Genomic DNA, 11,921 nt, shown 5'->3' on the forward strand with positions numbered 1-11,921 from the left:
CCAAAATGTGCCCAGAAAGGGTGGGCGTGATCCAGAAGTGACCCAGAACTGACCCAAAATGTGCCCAAAGGGGGTGGGTGTGACCCAGAAGTGACCCAAAATGTGTCCTGAGGAGGTGGCAGTGACACAAAAGGTGCCCAGAGAGGGTGGGAGTGACACAAACGTGACCTGGAGAGAGCGACCCAAAACTGACCCAGAACTGACCCAAAACTGACCCAGAAGTGACCCAGAACTGACCCAGAACTGACCCAGAAGTGACCCAAAACTGACCCAAAACTGACCCAGAACTGACCCAAAACTGACCCAGAAGTGACCCAAAACTGACCCAAAACTGACCCAAAACTGACCCAGAACTGACCCAAAACTGACCCAGAACTGACCCAGAAGTGACCCAGAACTGACCCAAAACTGACCCAAAACTGACCCAAAACTGACCCAGAAGTGACCCAGAACTGACCCAGAACTGACCCAGAACTGACCCAAAATGTGTCCTGAGGAGGTGGCAGTGACACAAAAGGTGTCCAGGGCAGGTGGGAGTGACCCAAACCTGACCCAAAATGTGCCCAGAGAGGGTGGGAGTGATCCAGAAGTGACCCCAAATGTGTCCTGAGGAGGTGGCAGTGACAAAAAAGGAGTCCAGAGAGGGTGGGAGTGACACAAAAGGTGTCCAGCAGAGGTGGGATTGACCCAAAATGTGCCCAGAGAGTGGGAGTGACCCAAAACTGACCCAAAATGTGTCCTGAGGAGGTGGGAGTGACCCAAAACTGACCCAAAATGTGTCCTGAGGAGGTGGGAGTGACCCAAAACTGACCCAAAATGTGTCCTGAGGAGGTGGGAGTGACCCAAAACTGACCCAAAATGTGTCCTGAGGAGGTGGGAGTGACCCAAAACTGACCCAGAACCGCCCCAAAATGTGCTCAGAGAGGGTGGGAGTGACCCAGAATTGACCCAAAATGTGTCCTGAGGAGGTGGGAGTGACACAAAAGGAGTCCAGAGAGGGTGGGAGTGACACAAAAGGTGGCCAGCAGAGGTGGGATTGACCCAAAATGTGCCCAGAGTGGGTGGGAGTGACCCAGAACTCCAACAGTGCAGAAACCCTCCCCAAAAATGGAGATATTCGCCCCAAAATGGAGATATTCACCCCAAAAATGGAGATATTCCCCCCCCAATGACCCCAAACCCAGAGATCTTGCCCCAGCCCCACAGGAACTGGATTTTCACTGCAGTTTTTGCCCCAGGAAAAGGCAGAAAATGTGAACTGTGCCCGTGCTCACCGGTTCTGCTCCTCCAGCTTGGCCAGCAGCTGCAGCTCGTCGGGGCTCAGCGCCTCGGGCTCGGGCTCAGCCCCCGGCCCCGCGCCCCCGCGGCCCCCCGGGGACGGGCACGGGCACGGCAGCGGGCACGGCGACGGGCACGGGCACGGGCACGGCTCGGGGCTGCCCGGCGGGGACGCCATGGCCTCACCTGGGGACATTCAGCAGCAGAAATGGACACTGAGACACCGAAAATGAACATGGAAATGACAAAAGTGAACGTGGAAATGACAAAAATGGACATGGAAATGACAAAAATGGACATTGAAATGACAAAAATGAACATGGAAATGCCAAAAATGAACATGGAAATGCCAAAAATGAACATGGAAATGACAAAAATGAACATGGAAATGACAAAAATGAACATGGAAATACCAAAAATGAACATTGAAATGACAAAAATGAACATGGAAATGACAAAAATGAACATTCAGAGCCGAAAATGAACATGGAAATGACAAAAATGAACATGGAAATGACAAAAATGAACATGGAAATGACAAAAATGAACATTCAGCGCCAAAAATGAACATGGAAATGACAAAAATGAACATGGAAACACCGAAAATGAACATGGAAATGACAAAAATGAACATGGAAATGACAAAAATGAACATTCAGAGCCAAAAATGAACATTCAGAGCCGAAAATGAACATGGAAATGACAAAATTGAACATGGAAATGACAAAAATGAACATGGAAATACCAAAAATGAACATGGAAATGACAAAAATGAACATTCAGAGCCAAAAATGAACATGGAAACACCAAAAATGAACATTGAAACACCGAAAATGCACATTGAAATGACAAAAATGAACATGGAAATGACAAAAATGAACATTCAGAGCCAAAAATGAACATGGAAATGCCAAAAATGAACATGGAAATGCCAAAAATGAACATGGAAATGACAAAAATGAACATTCAGAGCTGAAAATGAACATGGAAATGACAAAAATGAACATTAAAACACCGAAAATGAACATGGAAATGACAAAAATGAACATTGAGACACCGAAAATGAACATGGAAATGACAAAAATGAACATTCAGAGCCAAAAATGAACATGGAAATGCCAAAAATGAACATTCAGTGCCAAAAATGAACATGGAAACACCAAAAATGACAATTCAGTGCCGAAAATGAACAATAAAATGCCAAAAATGAACATTGAAATAACAAAACTCACATTGAAATACCAAAAATGCACATTCAGCACCAAAAATGAACATTCAGTGCCAAAAATGAACATTGAAACACCAAAAATGGACATTGAAACACTGAAAATGCAAATTCAGCACCAAAAATGCACATTGAAATGCCAAAAATGAACATGGAAATGACAAAAAAGAACATTCAGTGCCAAAAATGCACATGGAAATGCCAAAAATGAACATGGAAATGCCAAAAATGAACATGGAAATGACAAAAATGAACATTGAGACACCGAAAATGAATATGGAAATGACAAAAATGAACATTGAAATGCCAAAAATGAACATGGAAATGACAAAAATGCACATGGAAATGCCAAAAATGAACATTGAGACACCGAAAATGAACATGGAAATACCAAAAATGCACATTGAAATACAAAAAATGCACATGGAAATGCCAAAAATGAACACGGAAATGTCAAAAATGCACATTCAGCACCAAAAATGAACATTGAAATACCAAAAACTCACATCGAAATACCAAAAATGCACATTCAGCACCAAAAATGCACATGGAAATACCAAAAATGAACACTGAAATACCAAAAATGCACATTGAAACACTGAAAATGAACATTGAAACACCGAAAATGAACATTGAAACACTGAAAATGAACATGGAAATGCCAAAAAAGACAATTCAGTGCAGAAAATGAACATTAAAATGCCAAAAATGAACATTGAAATAACAAAACTCACATTGAAATACCAAAAATGCACATTCAGCACCAAAAATGAACATTCAGTGCCAAAAATGAACATTGCAATACACTGAAATACCAAAAATGCACATTCAGCGCCAAAAACTCACATTGAAACACCGAAAATGAACATGGAAACACTGAAAATGAACATGGAAATGCCAAAAATGCACATTGAAACACTGAAAATGAACATTGAAACACTGAAAATGCAAATTCAGCACCAAAAATGAACATGGAAATACCAAAAATGAACATTGAAATACCAAAAACCCACATTGAAATGCCAAAAATGAACATTGAAACACTGAAAATGAACATGGAAATGCCAAAAATGCACATTCAGCACCAAAAATGAACATGGAAATACCAAAAATGAACATTGAAATGCCAAAAATGAACATGGAAATGCCAAAAATGCAAATTCAGCACCAAAAACGCACATGGAAATACCGAAAATGCACATGGAAATACCGAAAATGAAGATTCAGCACCAAAAATGAACATGGAAATGCCAAAAACTTGCATTGAAATAACAAAAATGCACATTGAAACACTGAAAATGAACATTGAGCACCAAAAATGAACATGGAAATGCCAAAAACTCGCATTGAAATGCCAAAAATGAACACTGAAACATCAAAAATGAACATGGAAACACCAAAAATGAACATGGAAACACTGAAAATGCACATTCAGCACCAAAAACGCACATGGAACCGCCAAAAATGAACATTCAGCACCAGAAATGCACATGGAAACACTAAAAATGAACATGGAAATGCCAAAAATGAACATTCAGTGCCAAAAATGAACATGGAAATGCCAAAAACGAACATTGAAATGCCAAAAATGAACATTGAAACACCGAAAATGAACATTGAAACACTGAAAATGAACATTCAGCACCAAAAATGAACATTGAAACACCGAAAATGAACATGGAAATGACAAAAATGAACATTCAGCACCAAAAATGAACATGGAAATACCAAAAATGAACATTGAAATGCCAAAAATGAACATTGAAACACCGAAAATGCAAATTCAGCACCAAAAACGCACATGGAAATACCGAAAATGAACATTCAGCACCAAAAATGAACATGGAAATGCCAAAAACTTGCATTGAAATAACAAAAATGAACATTGAAACACTGAAAATGAACATTGAAACACCAAAAATGAACATTGAAACACTGAAAATGCAAATTCAGCACCAAAAATGCACATTGAAATGCCAAAAATGAACATGGAAATGCCAAAACCTCCCATTGAAACACCAAAAACGCACATTGAAACACCAAAAATACCCATGGAAATGCCAAAATTTCCCATTGTGCCCCCAAAAATTCCCATTTCAGCCCCAAAATCCAACATTTATTCCCACACTGCAGCCCCAAAATCCCAAATTTGTCACCAAAATCCCAGATTTCAGCCCCAAAACCCCACATGTCAGCATCAAAAATCCACATTTCAGCATCAAAAATCCACATTTCAGCATCAAAAATTCACATTTCAGCCCCAAAATCCCACATTTCAGCCCCAAAATTCACATTTCCGCCCCAAAATTCACATTTCCGCCCCAAAATTCCCATTTCAGCCCCAAAATCCCAAATTTCAGCCCAAAAATCCCAAATTTCGGCCCCAAAATCCTCTGGTTCAGCCCAAAAATCCACATATCAGCCCCAAAATTCCCATTTCAGCATCAAAAATCCAAATTCCAGCCCCAAAACCCCAAATTTCCGCCCCCAAATCCCAGATTTCAGCCCCAAAATCAAAATTTCAACACCAAAATCCTCTGGTTCAGCCCAAAATCCCACATTTCAGCCCCAAAATCCTGAATTTCAGCCCAAAAATTCCCATTTCAGCCTTAGAACCCTGTGGTTCTGCCCAAAAATTCCCATTTCAGCCCCAAAAATTCACATTCAGCACCAAAATCCCAAATTTCAGCATCAAAAATCCACATTTCAGCCCCAAAATCCTGAATTTCAGCCCCAAAAATCCTATTTTCAGCCCCAAAATCCCAGATTTCAACACCAAAATCCCAGATTTCAGCCCCAAAATCCCACATTTTAGCCCCCAAAATTCCCATTTCAGCCCCAAAATCCCAAATTTCAGCTCCAAAATCCTCTGGTTCAGCCCAAAAATTCACATTTCAGCCCCAAAATCCACATTTCAGCACCAAAAATGCCACATTTCAGCCCCAAAATTCCACATTTCAGCCCCAAAAATTCCCATTCCAGCCCCAAAATCCCAGATTTCAGCCCCAAAATCCCAGATTTCAGCCCAAAAATTCACATTTCAGCACCAAAATTCCAAATTCCAGCCCCAAACCCCCAAATTTCCGCCCCCAAATCCCAGATTTTCAGCCCCAAAATCAAAATTTCAGCCCCAAAATCCCAGATTTCAGCCCAAAAATTCCCATTTCAGCCCCAAAATCCCAAATTTCAGCTCCAAAATCCTCTGGTTCAGCCCAAAAATTCTCATTTCAGCCCCAAAAATCCACATTTTAGCCCCAAAAATCCCAAATTTCAGCCCAAAATTTCACATTTCAGCATCAAAAATGCCAGATTTCAGCGCAAAAATTCACAATTCAGCCCCAAAATTCCACATTTTAGCCCCAAAATCCCACATTTCAGTCCCAAAATCCCGATTTTCAGCCCCAAAATGCCACGTTTCAGCCCCAAAATCCCACATTTCAGCACCAAAATCCTCTGGTTCAGCCCCAAAAATTCACATTTCAGCCACAAAATTCCCAATTCAGCATCAAAAATCCAAATTCCAGCCCCAAACCCCCAAATTTCCGCCCCCAAATCCCAGATTTTCAGCCCCAAAATCGAAATTTCAGCCCCAAAATCCTCTGGTTCAGCCCAAAAATTCCCATTTCAGCCCCAAAATCCTGAATTTCAGCCCCAAAAATCCTATTTTCAGCCCCAAAATCCCAGATTTCAGCCCCAAAATCCCACATTTCAGCCCAAAATGCCACATTTTAGCCCCAAAATCCTCTGGTTCAGCCCAAAAATTCCCATTTCAGCACCAAAATCCCAAATTTCAGCATCAAAAATCCACATTTCAGCCCCAAAAATTCCCATTCCAGCCCCAAAATCCCAGATTTCAGCCCCAAAAATTCACATTTCAGCCCCAAAATCCCAAATTTCAGCCCAAAAATCCCAAATTTCAGCCCAAAACCCCACATTTCAGCCCCAAAATCCTCTGGTTCAGCCCAAAAATCCCACATTTCAGCCTCAAAAAATCCCCATTTCAGCACCAAAATCCCAATTTTCAGCCCCAAAATTCCACATTTCAGCCCCAAAAATTCACATTCAGCACCAAAAATCCTCTGGTTCAGCCCAACAATTCACATTTCAGCCCCAAAATGTCACATTTTAGCCCCAAAAATTCCCATTCCAGCCCCAGAATGCCACATTTCAGCACCAAAATCCCACATTTCTGTCCCAAAATCCCAAATTTCAGCACCAAAATCCACATTTCAGCACCAAAAATTCACATTTCAGCCCCAAAATCCCAGATTTCAGCCCCAAAATGCCACATTTCAGGCCTAAATCTCACCCTGCACCCCAAAAATTCCCATTGCAGCCCCAAAATCCCAAATTTCAGCCCCAAAATCCCACATTTCATCACCAAAATGTCGCATTTCAGCCCCAAAATGTCCCATTTCAGCCTTCAAACCCTATAGTTCGGCCCAAAAATTCACATTTCAGCCCCAAAATCCCACATTTCAGCCCAAAAATTCACATTTCAGCATCAAAAATTTGCAGATTTCAGCATCCAAAACCCTAATTTCCACCCCAAACCCCAGATTTTCAGCCCCAAAATCCACATTTCAGCCCCAAAATCCCAGATTTCAGCCCAAAAATCCACATTTCAGCCCAAAATCCCACATTTCAGCCCCAAAATTCCACATTTCAGCCCCAAAATGGACATTTTTGCCCCAAAATCCCACATTCGATCCCACATTTCAACCCGAAATTTGACTTTTTAGACCCAAAATTTGAGGTTTCGGCCCCATAATCCCAAATTTCAGACCCGAAAATTCACATTTCTCCCCCGAAAATTCACATTTCACCCCCCAAAAAGCCTCAAAACCCCCCAAAAAGCCCAGAAAAGGACCAGTGTGACCCCAAAAGGGAGAGGTGTACCCCAAAGAAAACCCTAAAGCCCCCCAAAAAGCCCAAAAACGGGGAGGTTGACCCCAAAAAAAGCCAATAATTCACCAAAAATCCCCCCAAAAAACCAAAAAGGGGGAGGTTGACCCCAAAAAAAGCCCCCAAAAAAACAAAAAAGGTGGAGATTGACCCCAAAAAAAGCCAAAAATCCCCGAAAAATTTCCTCGAAAAACCGAAAAGGGGAAGGATGACCCCAAAAAAAGCCCCCAAAAAAACAAAAAGGGGGAGGTTGACCCCAAAAAAAGCCAATAATCCCCCAAAATCCCCCCAAAAAACCAAAAACGGGGAGGTGGACCCCAAAAAATGGTCGATAATCCCCCAAAAATTTCCTCGAAAAACCAAAAACGGGGAGGTTGACCCCAAAAAAAGGTCAAAAATCCCCCAAAATTCCCCCCAAAAAACCAAAAACAGGGAGGTGGACCCCAAAAATCCCAAAAAGAGGGAGTTTGAGCCCCAAAAAGTCCCAAAACGAGGGAGTTTGAGCCCCAAAAAGTCCCAAAAAGAGGGAGTTTGAGCCCCAAAAATCCCAAAAAGGGGGATTAGACCGAGAGCCCCCGAAAAAGGGGGTGACCCCAAAGCCCCTCACAAAGGGGGGGGACCCCAAAACCCCCCCTCACAAAGAGGGGGTGACCCCAAAACCCCAAAAACGGGGTGACCCCAAACTCCCCTCAAGAGGGGTGACCCCAAAACCCCTCACAAAGGGGGGTGACCCCCAAAACCCCAAAAACGGGGTCACCTCAAACCCCCTCACAAAGGGGGGGTGACCCCAAATCCCCCTCACAAAGAGGGGGTGACCCCAAACCCCCCTCAGGAGGGGTGACCCCAAATCCCCCTCACAAAGAGGGGGTGACCCCAAACCCCCTCACAAAGGGGGGATGACCCCAAACCCCCCTCAGGAGGGGTGACCCCAAACCCCCTCACAAAGGGGGGTGATTCCAAACCCCCAAAAAGGGGGGTGACCCCAAACCCCCTCACAAAGAGGGGTGGTGACCCCAAACCCCCAAAATCGGGGTGACCCCAAACCCTCTCACAAATGGGGGGTGACCCCCAAAACCCCAGACATGGGGTGACCCCAAAGCCCCCTCACAAAGGGGGGTGACCCCCAAAACCCCAAAAACGGGGTGACCCCAAACCCCCTCACAAATTGGGGTTGACTCCAAATCCCCAAAAACGGGGTGACCCCAAAGCCCCCCTCAAGAAGGGTGACCCCAAAGCCCCTCACAAAGAGGGGGTGACCCCCAAAACCCCAAAAACGGGGTGACCCCAAACCCCCTCACAAATTGGGGTTGACTCCAAATCCCCAAAAACGGGGTGACCCCAAACCCCCCTCAGGAGGGGTGACCCCAAACCTCCCTCAGGAGGGCTGACCCCAAATCCCCAAAAACGGGGTGACCCCAAAGCCCCCCTCAAGAAGGGTGACCCCAAACTCCCTCACAAAGAGGGGCTGACCCCAAAACCCCAAAAACGGGGTGACCCCAAACACCCCTCAGGAGGGCTGACCCCAAATCCCCCTCACAAAGAGGGGGTGACCCCAAAGCCCCTCACAAAGAGGGGTGGGGGGTGACCCCAAAGCCCCTCACAAAGGGGGGATGACCCCAAACGCCCCTCAGGGCTGTTCCCCCTCACACAAAAAAGGCGGGAACCCCCTCACCCCATTATGGGGGGGGGGCGCCTCCATTTTCCCCCTGAGGGGGGCGATGCCCCGCCCCCCCCCGCCCCCAGAACCCTCCATTGTTCGATGACAGCTCCCTCACGGCCCCCCCGGGCCCTCGTACCTGCGGTCCGTGGCCATGGCGACCCCCGGCCGCCCTCCCCGGGGGGCTCCGCGCCGTTCCCCCGTCCCCCGGAGCCCCGCGCCCGCCGCCATCGCGGAGCCGCCGCCGCCGCCCCGGCCGGCACTGCCTGACAGCGGGCAAGCGCCGCGGCCAATCAGCGCTCGAGTTCCGCGTCTGGGGCCGCCCACCCGCAGCGTCTTCGCCAATCACAAGAGGGAGATGCAAGGACAAGCCCCGCCTGCCGCTCCTCTAACCAATAGGATTGCGCAATCGAGTTGATGGGCAGAGTGTGTATCCAATGAGAGCCAAGGAGGGGCTCGGCGCCCACACCCCCGTGAAAGCGGTGGGAAGAGGTGTGGAAGCGGCGAATGGAAGGCTCAGGTGCGGAGCGCTGGGAAGCGGTGTAGGAACCGAGGCTCAGGTGCGGATGATTGATGGGTAAAACAGCCAATCAACTGCCGCGTCTCGCTTGGAGTGGCACCTGGCTGACAGGAGAGGACAACCGGCCCCGCCGCTCCGCCTGAGGGCTTGGGTGTGATTGACAGGAGTCTCAGCCATTTGCAGGGCAGAAGCTGCTATGACAGCCAATGGAAGCGCGGGTACGAGGCGGAGTCCCGCCCTCCAGCTGTCGGCGCTGGTCCCGCCCTCGTCTGAAATTCGCGACTTCTATTGGCCAATAGAGATGATTGACAGGCGTCTGTTCCAATGGGGCGTCGAGGAGCCATGTGGGGAAAGGGAGAGGCGCCTTTGGAGACCCCATGGATGGGGGAGAGCGGTGAGGGGTCAGCCGCGATGGAGCGAGGATCGCTCCTTCCCTCCGGGATCTGGATCTGGGATTGTCCAGGGATGGGCTGAGTGGTACCTTAATTCCCTTAAGGATCTGGGCTGCAGGAATCCCTCATTGCCTCAGGAATGGGGTGAGGGGATCCCTCATTCCCTCAGGGATCTGGATCTGGGAATGCCCAGGAATGGGCTGAGGGGATCCCTCATTCCCTCAAGGATCTGGGCTGAGGGGATCCCTCATTCCCTCAGGGATTTGGGGTGAGGGGATCCCTCATTCCCTCAGGGATCTGGAATGGGGTAAGGGGATCCCTCATTCCCTTGGGGATCTGGATCTGGGAATGCCCAGGGATGGGGTGAGGGGATCCCTCCTTCCCTTGGGGATCTGGGGTAAGGGGCTCCCTCATTCCCTCAGGGATCTGGGGTGGGGGGATCCCTCGTTCCCTCAGGGATCTGGAATGGGCTGAGGGGATCCCTCATTCCCTCAGGGATCTGGGCTGCGGGGATCCCTCATTCCCTCAGGGAACTAGAATGGGGTGAGGGGATCCCTCATGTTCTCAGGGATCTGGGAATGCCCAGGAATGGGGTGAGGGGATCCCTCATTGCCTCAGGGATCCGGGGTGAAGGGACCCCTCGTTCCCTCAGGGATCTGCAGTGGGGGGATCCCTCATTCCCTCAGGGATCTGGATCTGGGAATGCCCAGGAATGGGGTGAGGAGATCCCTCATTCCCTCAGGGATCTGGGATGGGGGGATCCCTCATTCCCTCAGGGATCTGGATCTGGGAATGCCCATGAATGGGGTGAGGGGATCCCTCATTCCCTCAGGGATCTGGGGTGAGGGGATCCCTCATTCCCTCAGGGATCTGGATATGGGAATGCCCAGGGATGGGGTGAGGGGATCCCTGTTCACACAAAATGGGAATATTCCTCCAAATATCAGGAATTTCTCCACCTTCCATTTTCTGTCCCACATGTGGCACATCCCAGCTCTTCCCAACTGATTCTCTTTTCCACACTCCATTCCCTTCATCTCCTGATTCTTCTTTATTTTGCTTTTTTTCCAGAAATTTCCAGGAATTTCCAGAAGTTCCTGGCAAACCACATCCTGGAGAGCTGGATTTTCTGGTCAAGCACAAGGATAGCAACTGGAAGTCCCCTTAGAGCCTCATTTTTGAGATAAATTACTCCCAAAAATCAAAAATTTAGGATTTTTTTTATTAAATTACCCCTCAAGATCAGATTTTTGCTCCTCCGGCCCCTTTGTTTTGCGCAAAAAAGGCTCAAAATTCTCATCCATGGACTCTGGGTTGGTGCTTAAAATCTGTCCTGGCACTGGAAAATTCCCACCCTTTCCCCCTCATATTTCCCTCTATTTCTCCCTCACGTTTCCCACCCTTTTCCCCTCACTTTTCTCTCCTTTTCCCCTCATGTTTCCCCCCTTTTCCCCTCATGTTTCCCGCCCTTTTCCCCTCACGTTTCTCCCCCTTTTCCCCTCACGTTTCTCCCTCTTTTCGCCTCACATTTTCTGCCCCTTTTCCCCTCATATTTCCCGCCCTTTTCCCCTCACGTTTCTCCCCCTTTTCTCCTCACATTTCCCACCCTTTTCTCCTCACGTTTCCCACCATTTTCCCCTCACATTTCCCCCCTTTTCCCCTCACGTTTCTTTCCCTTTCCCCTCACCTTTCCCACCATTTTCCCTTCACCTTTTCCCCCCTTTTCCCCTCACTTTTCTCTCCTTTTTCCCCTCACATTTCTCTCCCTTTTCTCCTCACGTTTCCCACCCTTTCCCCCCTTACTTTTCTCTCCCTTTCCCCCTCATGTTTCCCACCATTTTCCCCTCGCCTTACCCATCCTTTTCCCCTCATGTTTGCCGCTCTTTTCCCCTCACCTTTCTCCCCCTTTTTCTCCTCACATTTCCCCCCCTTTACCCCTCACGT

The 11,921-nt window shown here is 47.3% G+C and overlaps 1 protein-coding gene across 1 annotated transcript in view; it reads right to left on the reverse strand.

Moving 5' to 3' along the window:
- Positions 1-9,353, reverse strand: part of LOC119696561 (EVI5-like protein) — a gene marked incomplete at its 3' end in the record, with an annotated part of 50,432 nt that extends 41,079 nt beyond the window's left edge. The window contains exons 1-2 of the mRNA XM_038126305.1: positions 9,205-9,353; positions 1,275-1,464 (exon numbers count right to left, since the gene is read on the reverse strand). Of these exons, the coding sequence (XP_037982233.1) occupies positions 1,275-1,456 (182 nt within the window). The remainder of the gene's footprint in view (positions 1-1,274; positions 1,465-9,204) is intronic.
- Positions 9,354-11,921: the final 2,568 nt, after the last annotated feature.

The sequence above is a fragment of the Motacilla alba genome, unplaced genomic scaffold (genome assembly GCF_015832195.1).
Source record: "Motacilla alba alba isolate MOTALB_02 unplaced genomic scaffold, Motacilla_alba_V1.0_pri HiC_scaffold_34, whole genome shotgun sequence".
In the NCBI taxonomy this organism is placed as follows: Eukaryota; Metazoa; Chordata; class Aves; order Passeriformes; family Motacillidae; genus Motacilla; species Motacilla alba.